The sequence below is a fragment of the Pteropus alecto genome, unplaced genomic scaffold (genome assembly GCF_000325575.1).
Source record: "Pteropus alecto unplaced genomic scaffold, ASM32557v1 scaffold76, whole genome shotgun sequence".
Lineage (NCBI taxonomy): Eukaryota > Metazoa > Chordata > Mammalia > Chiroptera > Pteropodidae > Pteropus > Pteropus alecto.
Window position 1 is genome coordinate 27,413,034 of NW_006443138.1, and position 12,163 is coordinate 27,425,196.

The following is a 12,163-nucleotide window of genomic DNA, read 5'->3' on the forward strand; positions in this document are numbered from 1 at the left end:
CTCAAACCCAACCACATTTAACCCTCTCATAGCATTTCCAGAGAGAGAGATTGCAGATTCTCAGTACATGGCATTGCCTATTGCAGGGCTCAGCAAACTATGTAAAGGGCCAGGAAAATATTCTAGGCTTTATGGGCCATGTGGTCTCAATAATGACTACTCAACTCTGCGCTGTAGCATGAGCAGCCATAGGCAATATGTAAATGATCGAGTGTGGCTCTGTTCTAATAAAACTTTATGGACACTGAAATTTGAATTTTATATAATTTTAATGTGTCATCAAATATTCTTCTTTTTCCAACCATTTAAAAATGTGAAGGCCATTCTTAGCTCACAGGCTATACAGGAACAGACAATAGGTCCAATTTATAGCCCAGGGTGTGGTTTACCCACCTCCGGTCTGGTGCCTTTCTACCATTAGTGTCAAGGTTTTTCTCAGTGTCTCACTTAAGTCTCTTATGCTGCAGTCATGATTTCACACTGATGTGAGTAAAAATGTAGGCTCCACTCGAGCTCTGTGACAGGAACTCTTCCCCCAATTTTTTCACCACTCGCTCTGTCAGGAGCATTTTGGGAAGGATACACAACTGTGCTATTAGGATAAAGACCTATGATGGCCAGGGTTTTTTGTTTGTTTGTTTTTTAAGTCTAGTTTTTCAGAATACACTAAAGTCGGGTAATGAAATGCAGACCTCATTAGTGTCAATCCACCTCGCTCGCATGTGTGAGCCATGAAACGTGAAGGCTAAGAATGGGCCTGTGAACCAGCTGTAAGCGGTGGGTCTTTCCCTGGCCCCACAGGCTTCTCCCAGAGCTTTTCTACCACCTGGTAGTTGCACGAATTGAGGCAGAAGACCTGGGAAACAAGTGGGCTCAGGCCACCCTTGTTTTCAATATTTGACCCCCCAACAAATTTCTGTCACTGAAACTCATTCACAAAGTCTCACTTCACATGGGAGGTGAGGTTCAGTGTGTTTTGAGGAAACTATTGACAAACCTCTGTCTACAAACTTCAAAATTGCCATTCACAGATCTGTGTTAATGGTGGTTAGGGGTGGTGGTTTCAATGGCATCCTTCACTTTTGCTTATCCTTTCTAGAAAGAAAGAAAAGGAAAATCGCATTTAGTGAGGGCCACCTGCATGCTACAACTCACTGCATAGCTCACAGTTAACCTTCATCGAAGCCCACTCTTTAATGGAGGGAGATGCATGGGATTCTAAACCGTCAAGTGTACATTGTTGCAAAAATCATTTGTATTTGACTTAGAATGAAACCAGAAACATCAAGTCCCAGAGATACTGACTCAGCTACATCCCTCCTCAATCTTCCTCCCTCATTCCTTACACCTGACTCAGGCAGGAGGAAAGAGGATGGACATCCTATATAGCAGATGCTTTGTGTCCATGGCACTTATTTCTATGAACTCCTTAGTTTTCTGAAGTTTCTGTGTACCTGTGGACAACAAAGCATTTGAAATTTTCCAGTCTTCTAAGAAAGTGCTATCAAGAGAGAGAACAAAACATAATATTTAAGTACCATCTCTCTGCCGCTTTTACTGGTCTTGTCTGGAGAGAGATGGGCTAGAAAGAGATAAGTAAAGAACAGTCATCTTGGGCTCTCTGTGGAAAGCCCATGTGCCCCTTGGTTCTCCTGAGCAGAACCTACAGACATCTACCTATTGCTTGTCACTCTCATACGTAGCTCCTTTGTGGGTTGGTCACACAGGTCCCTTTGGTTGGTTGGTGGCCAGTTCCTTGGATCTGGTCACCACTTTTCTCACCATCGGCATACACAGACACACACACACACACACACACACACACACACTCCTCACAACTCAGCCACCAGGAAAGGCCCTTTAGAGCAGAGAATGGCTCTCAAAGAAGGAGAAGCCATGGGCCATATGGAATGGAGAACCTAGGGGCTGGAGGAGGCAGTGGAGAAGCAGAGTTGGAATAAAACCACAGAGAGCTTGCTGTCTGTTTGAAAAAGGAATGGGAGGGTTAAGCCCTCCCTCAGTGCTCTTATTCTTTCTCCTGATTAACAAAAATCCATTTGCAGAGAGTGATATGGACTTCACAGTCATCTGAGAGGTGGGGGAGACTGCCGCAGTGGTCTGACCCTGAGCAGGAGGTAGTCAGCCTACCCTGATAGAGCAGGGAGCACAAAAGGAAAGGAAAGGGGCCAGGAGAAGCTGTTCTCCTTTGAGGTCCCTGGAGGGACCTGAAGGGACCTACAGTGGGCTGCACCAAGGGCTGATGTGCCAGTCGCCCTGTACTTGGGCTCCACATGCAGACATTCTGCCTCAGTGACGGCATATGGGGGACTCTGACCTGTGTGAACAGAGTGTAGGCAAAGGTTTGAGAATCCTCAGCTCCACCCATGGCCCCTCAGGCCTTATTCCCTCCTCCACAAGGAACCTCTCTGGGTTCCATGGGGTCACTCCAGGCAGAATTGGAGTCTGGTGCAGTGCCCTAGAGAGGCAGAGTTGTGGGGCTGAGGGCCCCGAGTGAGAGTCAGTCCTGCTTCAGGGGGGCAGAGGGACATGAGAAGGCCAGGCTAGAGAGGGCATGAAGGGATTCCTACAGCAGACGGAGGGGAGATGGGGTCAGGATGGACAGGAGTTCTCTCTGAAGAAACCTAGAGTCTTAAAAACCCTCTGTCCCTGATATTTTAAAAGAGTGAAATGATTATCTACCAATACTCCCAAAGTGTTAAGAATCGTCTAGGAGTTGGCAAACCAACCAAATCTTGCGTACTTGTGTTTTTGCAAATAAGGTTTTATTGGAACACAGTGTGCTAATTCCTTTATATATTGCCCACAGCGGCTTTCACACTCCAAAGACAGAGTAGTTGTGACCAAGACAAAAGGGCTTGAAAAGCCTCAAAAATGTACTGTCTGACCCTTTACAGAAAAAGTTAGCTGATTCCTGATTTAGGTTACCAGGAAGAGTTTTAAAGATTTTTGTGGTAAATTGACTTGAATTTTGATCCTGAATCTGTAACTTACTAGCAGTGTGAGTTTGTGTAAGTCTCTTCACCCTCTACGTCATAGTTCCTCACCTGTGAAGTATTTGTAGCATTAGAAGAGAATAAATGAGCATATGCAGTTAGAGCATTTACCTGGAATCCCCTCCATAAACACACTTGTGTGTGTGTGCGTGCAGGGTCGGAGGGACTTGTACCCTTTGTCCTGGTTTCCTCCACACTGATTTTTTAAAAATTGTGGTAAAATATACATAACATAAAATTTGCCACCTTAACCATTTTTCAGTATGTGGTTTGGTGGCATTAAGTACATTCACATTGTTGTATAGCCATCACCACCGTCCATCTCCAGAACGCTTTTCATCTTGCAGATAGAAACTCTTTACTATGAAACACGAACTCCCTGCCCTACTCCCTCAGCCCCGAGAACCACCGTTCTACTTTCTGTCTATGAATTTGACTGCTCTAGGTACCTCATATAAGTGGAATCATACAGTATTTGGCCTTTTGTGACTGGTTTATTTCACTCAGCGTATTTTGTTTATCTATTTACCAGCTGATGGACACTTGGGTTGCTTCACACTTCGAGTGTGAATAATACTGCTGTGAACATGGGTGTACAAATATTCTTCTAGTCTCTGCTTTCGATTCTTTTGGGTACACACCCAGAAGTGAAATTGCTGGATCATATGATAATTCTGTGTTTAATTTTTCTAGGGACTGCCATACTGTTTTCTAAAGTGTCTGTGCCATCATACTGTGATTTTAAGTGCAAGTCATTTGTCCTTCAGAGATAAAGAAAGGGCATTTCTGCTGAAGAGGGGTCCTTCCGTTTGTATCCAGCTGGTGCTATTCTGTTTGCATCCAGTCTGCATGAGTGAGGACGATTTTGCCTCTTAGAGGACATTTGGCTATGTCTGGAGACATTTTTGATTGATATACTGGAGAGGAAGGTGCTATGAATATCTACTAGATAATGTCCAGGGATGTTGCTAAATATTCTATTATGCACAGGACAGCCCCTCCCCCACCTTCCCCTCCAACAAAGAATTATCCACTCTTAGATGTCAATAGTGCAGAGGTTGATAAATCCCAGTTTATACCAAGCAATCAGCCCAAACCAAACATATCAAAGCACAAGACAGAAAAAAAGATATTTCCTGCCTCTAGGACCTCACATTCTCACCCCGAAGACATTGGGTTCTGGAAGCTGAGCTACACTACAAGGAAGAGAGGGTGATGGGTGCTTGGACAGAAGTCTGAACGGGAAAAGAAGGAAATTTTAATTCTGGCCATAAAGATGGATCTCTTCTGGTTTTCTCTTTAATGAATGTTCCCTTAGACCTGTTTAAAACTGTGCAAACATTCGCTTTAGGCTCCATGAGGCATGTTACCAGTCTGGTGACCGGGAAAGTAAAGTAGGGGAGTCTGGCTGGAGTGCGATGGAAGACAGCATTTTCCCATGGTTCTCGGAACCTGAGCCCTCAGTACTGCTGCTGCAGGGTTGCACTGTGGTCCAGGTCCTGGTAAATCCCCAGTTTATAAGACCTTGCCTGGGAATCAGCAGTAGTGCTGGTCAGAAGCCTAGACCAGAATTCTGGAAATAGGTGTTCAGGATCCCCTGTAATCACTACTTAGTCACTCATTTGTTTATTCAGTCATTTAACAAATACCTACTCCATGCTTGTCAGCACTGGGCTAGATCCTAGGGATACACTAGTGAGGAAAAATGGGTGGGGTTCCTGTTCTCAGAGGTGCCAGTCCACTGAGGTAGCAGACATTCATTCATCAACGAGTCAGTCTGCGGTATGTAAAATACAAACTGAGATGAGATTTATACATGAGAGAAATATATTTTGGGGAGCATGCATAAAATGGCGGTTGCAGAGGCTTACTGAGGAAGTGGTGCCAGAGCTGAGAGTAAAGCAGAAAATCAGTGAACTTGAAGGCGGTGGAGGGAGGCCAGTGTTTAAAGGAGCCATGGAATTCTAAAGAGGCGGTTGGGCAGTGGGCTGTGTGAACAGGGCGAGCTGACTTTCTTCTATTTTTCTTCTTTCTCTTGCCTGCCCTTCCAGTTGAAAGTGAAAATGAAACAGGATCCACAAGTGAATCAGGATCTCTGGAGAGAGAGTAGGTAGTGATGTTGGCCAGACAGACTTTAGATGGTAGATGGGCAGGTGTGGGCTGTGCAGATAGGGAGTTATAGAATGAATACATTGGAGCGCCGCCAGACTATAGTGGGACTCCTGAACGGGAAAGTGGTTCATTATCCCAGCTCTGGGCTCTGCTATGACTCTATGCAAGTCTCACAGCCTCGCAGGTTATTTAAACAGTGGGGTGAATAATCTTGTCTATAGACAGCCCTAGGTACCCAGGGGACAAGACTAGAATAAAACCAGTTGGTTTTACATAGCTCTGCAGGCCCTGAAAGATAAATATAGTTATTAAGACTAAAGAATTTTTCAAGTAAAGCCAATAAAGAGGGGTTCAAAAGTCTGGCATGGTGCAGCTTGCAGAGAAGGCTGAAGAAGCACTCAGTACTGATTTGCCAGGGCATGAAGAGTAAGATATAATATTGCTTGGAAGATATACTATTGCTTTCCCCATCTTCACTGACGACAGAAAGAGGAAACTGGCTTTGAGATGAAGACAAGGACTGGGATTAGATAATGGGAAGGATTTGTGATCAGAGGTGTGGTTAGATGCAGGAGTGGTGCCTAAGGTGTGGGGATGACTGAGCTTTTCTTGCTTCACACTAATAAGACAAAGTGTACCAAGTGTGGGATGGTTTGGGCCAAAGGCAAATTGAGAGTCCCACTGACCTCTGCAGTTTCCTTCCAGCCCACTTCTAGCCCTAGCACAATGTGAGACATCACATTTCAGATCAAGTCCAGCAATTCTAGGCTGAGGGTGGGGAGAAAAGGAGGATATTCTCAAAAAAAAGTTCTAAAATCTGGGTGGGACAGGAACTTGGGTTTTCACCCCACCTCCGACATGATGCCTTTTGTTTCAGCGAAATTGATAAATTTCCTGCTTGCAAAATTGACTTGCTCTTCACTCCTCATTCTCTTCCTGTGGCTTTTGAGACAGCTGGTTTGTGGATTGTTGGCAAGCCAGAAATTCTACTGTATGCGAAGTAGATGCACTTCTAGAATTTTCGCGCACACTTTGACTCCTCTTTCTTTAAGATTAAAAAACTCATTCATATTTAATTCAGTTCTTCTAAATGGCTTCCACGTCATTCTGTCTTCCCACTTTGTAATGCATCATGGTCTCCCTTAATGCACGTACCTGCCAAATTAAACTTTATGGCTCATCAGCTAACAGATTGCCGTTGGATCAAGCCAAGTGTTCTTGCACGTTATGTCATGGGCTTTCACACCTGCCAGCATTTCTTTTGTTCAGATGGGTATATACCTTCTTCCTGCAGCCCTGTGTTCATCATCTTTAGCTGTCAGTAACTTCTACACCGGCAATTTTGTGCAATTGTCCCTTGGGTAACTGGAAGGGAGGAGAAGGGTCAGCTGGGATATACAATGAACTCCTTGGGAAGTCCTCATTTTTGAGACCTAGATTATTAGAGTATAAGAGGATACTCACTTCAGTTATGCAAATTAGCCTTGGCCCAGGGCCACTACACATCAGGTAGAAGGCCAGAGGGCGGCATTAGCAGCTCTACCAAGTTTCTCCTCATCAGTTGGTCTCTTCCCTTCCCTCACTGTGTGGTCCCAGTCAGCCCAGGACTCAGGTCTAGTGTTTATTTAATACCTTCTCACCAACCGTCTTGTCCAGTTCCCCTTAAAACACAAATACCCTTGGGGGATCAATACCTTAACATCTTATCAGGGAGTAGTTGAGAGCCAGCCTAGTGGGATAGGTGCAGGTCACTCAGAGGGAAGAAGAGGGCTTATTCAGCACCTCCTCGGAGCTAAAGAATCCACACATGAACTTACGAATGTGGTGCTGGGGCCCTGACACATGAATGGCCTTCATAAGGGAAGCTTCTGAGTGTGACCCACACCTGCATCTCAGCAGGGGAGGTAGCGTGGCAGGGGCAAGGGGGCTTGGGCAGAGCAGGAGAAACTGGGCACAAAACCTGCCCTGCCGCTCGCTCAACAAGTTTGGTGGATCAGTGGAACTCTAGCTCTCTCTCCACGCCAGGCCATGTTCTTTATATTTGTTACCTCATTTAAATCGACAGCACCATGTTGTGTGGGAATTACCTACAACGGGATTCAGCCCTGCACAGTTTCAGTTCTTTATACTTGTAAAGCATATTGGTTTTAGAGTCTCACCTGGATTTAACTCCTGGCAATGTCAACTACTGGCTAAGCAACCTTGAGACAGGTAATTTAACTTTACACTTCTCTAGGAAATGGTGATAATCATGCCCACCTCAGAGGATCAAATGCAAATATATATTTATAAATATAAATGATATATATAAATGTATTACTAAATATATACGCGTTTGTTTATAAGTCATTTAACAAATTGCCTAGCGCCCAGTAAATGGGTGGACGTTCTAATAGTCAAAGGAGGAAAGGATGGTAAAGTGGGCTTCAGAAGCTTGCTTCTCGCTTCCATAGGACAGAGCCAACACTAGACATTTTTTGGTGGGGGGCTCTGCAGTCCCAGTCAGCCCTCCATGGTAATCAGAGTGTTTACCAGTGTGGTTTGGGTTGTTTTCAGAGGCTCCATAAGGAGTTGCCACTCAGCCTGGAGGACCTGGAGGATGTATTTGATGCCCTGGATGCTGACGGCAATGGCTTTCTGACCCCAGAGGAGTTCACCACCGGTTTTAGTAAGTTCTGATGGATGTTGGGCCCCAGGGTGTGTGTCTACCTAAAGCTACATAAAATACACCCATGCCCTGCCAGATCTGAATGTCCTTGTAGCACAAACTTGCCTGTCCTGAAGTCTCCAGGCTCTGGATTTGGGGGGCCTCTTTTCACATGTCCTCCTTGGCTGCTTATACTACTGTACTGCTCTCTCATTGCTTACCACACTGTCACTGCCTGTCACTGCCAAGTCCCCTGCCACCCAAGAATAGCCAGGGATATGTAGGGAAGCTCTGGCAGAAGGCCTGGCATGAAATGGGGAGCTGAGATGAGATTCACAGCCCCTTATTTCTACCTTGATACTAGTAGACGACAAAGTGGGATGACTGCCTGGCTCACTTCCAACTGAGTCTGACCGAGTCTTCCTGGTTAAGGGATGCAGCTATCAAAGGAATTTATAGAGGATTTGAATAGACCAGTTACTCTCAAGGTAATCTGGAGGAAGGAGAACTGAGATCCATGAACAAGACAAAGAAACCAGATATGCCATCAAATCATACTGATCCAGTATTGATTAGAGTAAATACTGGTCAGATATATCAACAGGCAAGTTCTGCCACACATCTCGTTCATACAAGGCATTGTATAGTTTACTTAGAAGTATCTGATGCCTTGCCTGACCTTGAGGAACTTATAATTGACAAGGGAGGATAAGACAGATTGCTGTATTACTTAGTAGGCAGTATGAATATGGAAAAAGAGCACCCAAAACTGTTAAGTAACTTGTGAATGTGAAATACAGCAATGCTGGCAGTACGGATGGCTAGATGATAATGTGCAGCATAGGCAGTCAGGCTACTAGAGTGTGTTGGAGGGAAAGGTCTTATTGTTTAGAGAAGAAATCGATGAAGAGATGAGTTCTAAGCCTGACTTTAAAGGATTAAGAACCACCATGATAGTACCTGTCATGCACTCTGCCTTTCCCAGGTTCTAGCACCTCTAGCAGTATCTCTTGGAAGTAGGAAAATCAGAAACACGGCATCCAGGGATCTTTGCCATGGGAAGATTTCCCTTTTTCTTCTCTCAGGTGAACCTTAAATGATTCCTGGCAACTGAGAAAGTAAAGGTCTTCCTGGGCAAGTATTGCCTAATTCAGACCCTTGTGCCATGCATTTCCCAGGTCAGTTCTTCTTCAGCCAGAATAAGCCAACTCAGGAAGATGCAGGTGAACAGGTGGCTCAGCTCCAGGAAGAGAAGGTATATCAATCCAGAGGAGAAGAGGAACTGGGTGGCATGGATGAAGATGAGGAAGCCCAGTTCCAGATGCTGATGGACAAGCTTGGAGCACAAAAGGTTTTAGAAGAGTAAGTAATGACAGTGATTTGGGGTGGAGCCCAGCCTAGGTGCAACCTCTTTATCTGCTCCATTCAACCATTAACATCCATTAAGCCTCAGTGCCAGGCCCAGGCTCCAGACTTACTCCATACAGCCTTCCCTTTGCAATGACCTGTCTGTGTGTAATGGTCGAAAGGCTCTGTCTCTGCCTTTACACTTCTTTTCATGGGAATCGCCCTATCCCCCTTCTCTCCCACTCTCCTCACTTCCTACTATACATTATCAGCACAGTCCTTGGCTCAGCAAGGAGTGCTCACACATCGGAGGGCCATGCCAGGCCTTGAGGTTTTTCAGTGAGTTTTGCCTAAGGCTTCACTATCAGCTCACCAGCACTGCCACCTCTACTGGAGCCACCCTACCATGGTGTGCTCTTGGCAAAAGCACTCTCTGTAGAAAGTGTTTGCATGTTGTAACCCTGAGCCTAACCAACCCTGTCTGGAAGCCAAAGTAGGAGATTAACCAGTTTTTACCAGCCCACCACATGGGTGATCAGTAGCTCTGCTGAAAATTTTAGATGGTTAGAACTACAAAGAAAACATAATACCCCCCCTTTTTTTTTTTTTTGCAAAATGCGTTTTGAAATAGACACCTAGATCTAATCCCTGACATTTAAAACAAAACGAAGTAAAATGATATCAAAAATAAAATAAGAAAAAAGTGATGGTATGCTTAATGGAAACCAGACAGGGACCTGAAAAAAAATAGTCTGCCCCCTTTTCCCCTTGCCTTTTGCCATTTCATTTTTGATTCTCTAGGTCTTGGGTTGGGTGTGTGTTTCATAAGGGGTGAGACTGGCCTCATGATTGGAGCTGATGTGTCCTGAGCTTGATAAGAGGAGACTCCGTGGTGGAAGATGATAAAGAGGAAGTGAAAGATAAGGGGCCTGTACACAACTTGCAGGCCAAAGAAAGTGTCTGTTGCTCTGTGAATTTTTTAGCAAATGATAGACTGTGCGAATGATTTGATAGACTGTGTCAGAGTTGACAAAAGCTGGCAAAAGCTCTTGTCAGTCAAGGAGGGGACAGGAGGCCTAGGAAGAGAGCCCTGTGGGAGGCTCTGAACAGGAAACAAAATGACACATTGGCAGTGGCAGCGGCTCTGCTGCAGGCCTCAAAGAGGCTGGTGTAGGCACAGATCTGCAGAGCTGGTGTGGGGCAGGTGGGTGTGCTGGGGGTGCAGGTACATGGGAAGAACATTAGTTAGATACCTGACTCAGCTTCTCTGATAAGGGGCCAGAGCACAGTGACCACTGCCAGTGACTCCATGAAGCCTCATCCTGGAGAAGGGGGAAGGAGAGGGCAGTGTAGGCAAGCCAAGGGACTGTAATGAAAAAGAGGTGCCTCTCCACCTGCCCATTACTTCCAGGGCAGCCAGGCAGAGCTGCCAAATCAGAGTTCACCGGATGTCACTCTGAGGACCTATGTCAAAGGCCTGTGCAGAACCGAGTCGGTATCAAATATCCTGGAGAAGAGAAGGCTCATGGGAAGGTTTCAAGAGTGATCTACACAACTCAATATGTGGAAGATGGTGACCAGCAATTTCCATCCTCATTGAAGTTGAACAAGAAAGGAGTGAGCTTAAGTTATAACGTGAGGGAAATGGTCATGACTGTGGGACCTCAGACAAGCAAATAGATGAGGCTGTGAAGACTCTACAACTTTACTCACAGAGGTGGTTTTTCTGTTGTCTTAAAAGCAGGGAGATGGACAGATTGACTTCCCAGAATCCATTCTAGCTCTGTACTCTTATATCCTTCCGGGAGGAGTACTCTGGGTATAGACAGGACATCTGGACTCCCGATGTTTTTGGTGGTCTGATTGGCTCAGTAATTTTGCAGCTTATGGGCCTGACTTATTTTTCATCAAGGGTTGGAAGACTTGTCCCTTCTCCAGAAATTCGGAGGGAGGTGATGTAGCTATGACTAAGTGGTTCAGAGAGACTTGAAGAGGGTCCGGTGGGTCTGCAAATCTCACTGGAGGCTCTAGCCCAACTGGTGGCTCTGCCAGGCTCCATTAGGAACCTGGCAGATGTGAATAGATACCTCTAGACTAACAAGGTGGACCTTGATTTTTATAATGCATTTACTTTATGAGAGGAGCAACCTGCCACAGTGACAGGAGGCCATTGTGATATCTCCCTGAGACCTTTTACCTCTGAACTTTTTGTGCCATCTTCGTTATGCCTATACAATAAAGTAGATAGCCACAACATGCTCTGTGTGGGTAAAATGGAACTTATTATGGGAAACAGAGAGGCTCCTTACCTCCCCTTCTCTTGTTTCCCAGATTCCTTCATGTCATCTACTTAAGTGCTAGGTTCTCAACAGGATATAATTACTGTTGGGTGAGTGGATAGATGGATGGATGGATGGATGGATGGATAGATGGATGGATGGGTGAATGGGTAGATGGATGGGTGGTCTAGATAAGCCAGTGGATGTTTGCATGAGATGGAGCAAGGGAAGGAAGGAGGGAAGGAGGGACGATTAGATAGCTGATGAGATAAATAACCAGAGGTAGGTTTATTTCTCAGTCAGCCTCTTCTCAGAGAGTAATATTTATGTTCCAGGCACGTTGCTAACGGAGTATTATCAAATATCGCTTCTGAGGAAAGTTCCTCAAATATAGTGCTCGTTGCACAAGCACAAAGGATTTTATTATTTATCTTGAGGGTTTCTGCTAATAGCTACCCTCAGATCAGAGTGGCTTTTGAATTTAATGGGGTGCAAATCAAATTGCTCTCCGGCTCAGTGGGATCATTGGCTGTAGATTATTGAGTTTTTCCAGAAATGTGTGTGCCACCTCCCCATTCCTCCCCACTGATCAGCATGACCCTGGGTGTCTTTGTTGCTGTGCATGCACACATGTGCCCAGTGTGCCTGTTTAGGGTGGGGCAGTCTCTGGGCATGTCTCTCTGTGTCTTTGTCTCTCTGCATGCTCCATCCCTCCCAACTTTCTATTTGTTTTTCCATGTGTGCACACACATTTTTCACACTTG

At 45.3% G+C, this 12,163-nt stretch overlaps 1 protein-coding gene across 7 annotated transcripts in view; it reads left to right on the forward strand.

Moving 5' to 3' along the window:
• CRACR2A (calcium release activated channel regulator 2A) overlaps window positions 1-12,163 on the forward strand; it is a 137,018-nt gene that overhangs the window by 51,634 nt on the left and 73,221 nt on the right. For all 7 annotated transcript variants that reach the window (XR_001517948.2, XM_015598496.2, XM_015598498.2 and 4 more), the window contains 2 exons: window positions 7,683-7,794; window positions 8,952-9,135. Coding sequence is in view for 6 of the 7 variants with exons in the window: in XM_015598496.2 (XP_015453982.1) it covers window positions 7,683-7,794; window positions 8,952-9,135 (296 nt within the window). In the remaining variant the exon portion in view is untranslated. The remainder of the gene's footprint in view (window positions 1-7,682; window positions 7,795-8,951; window positions 9,136-12,163) is intronic.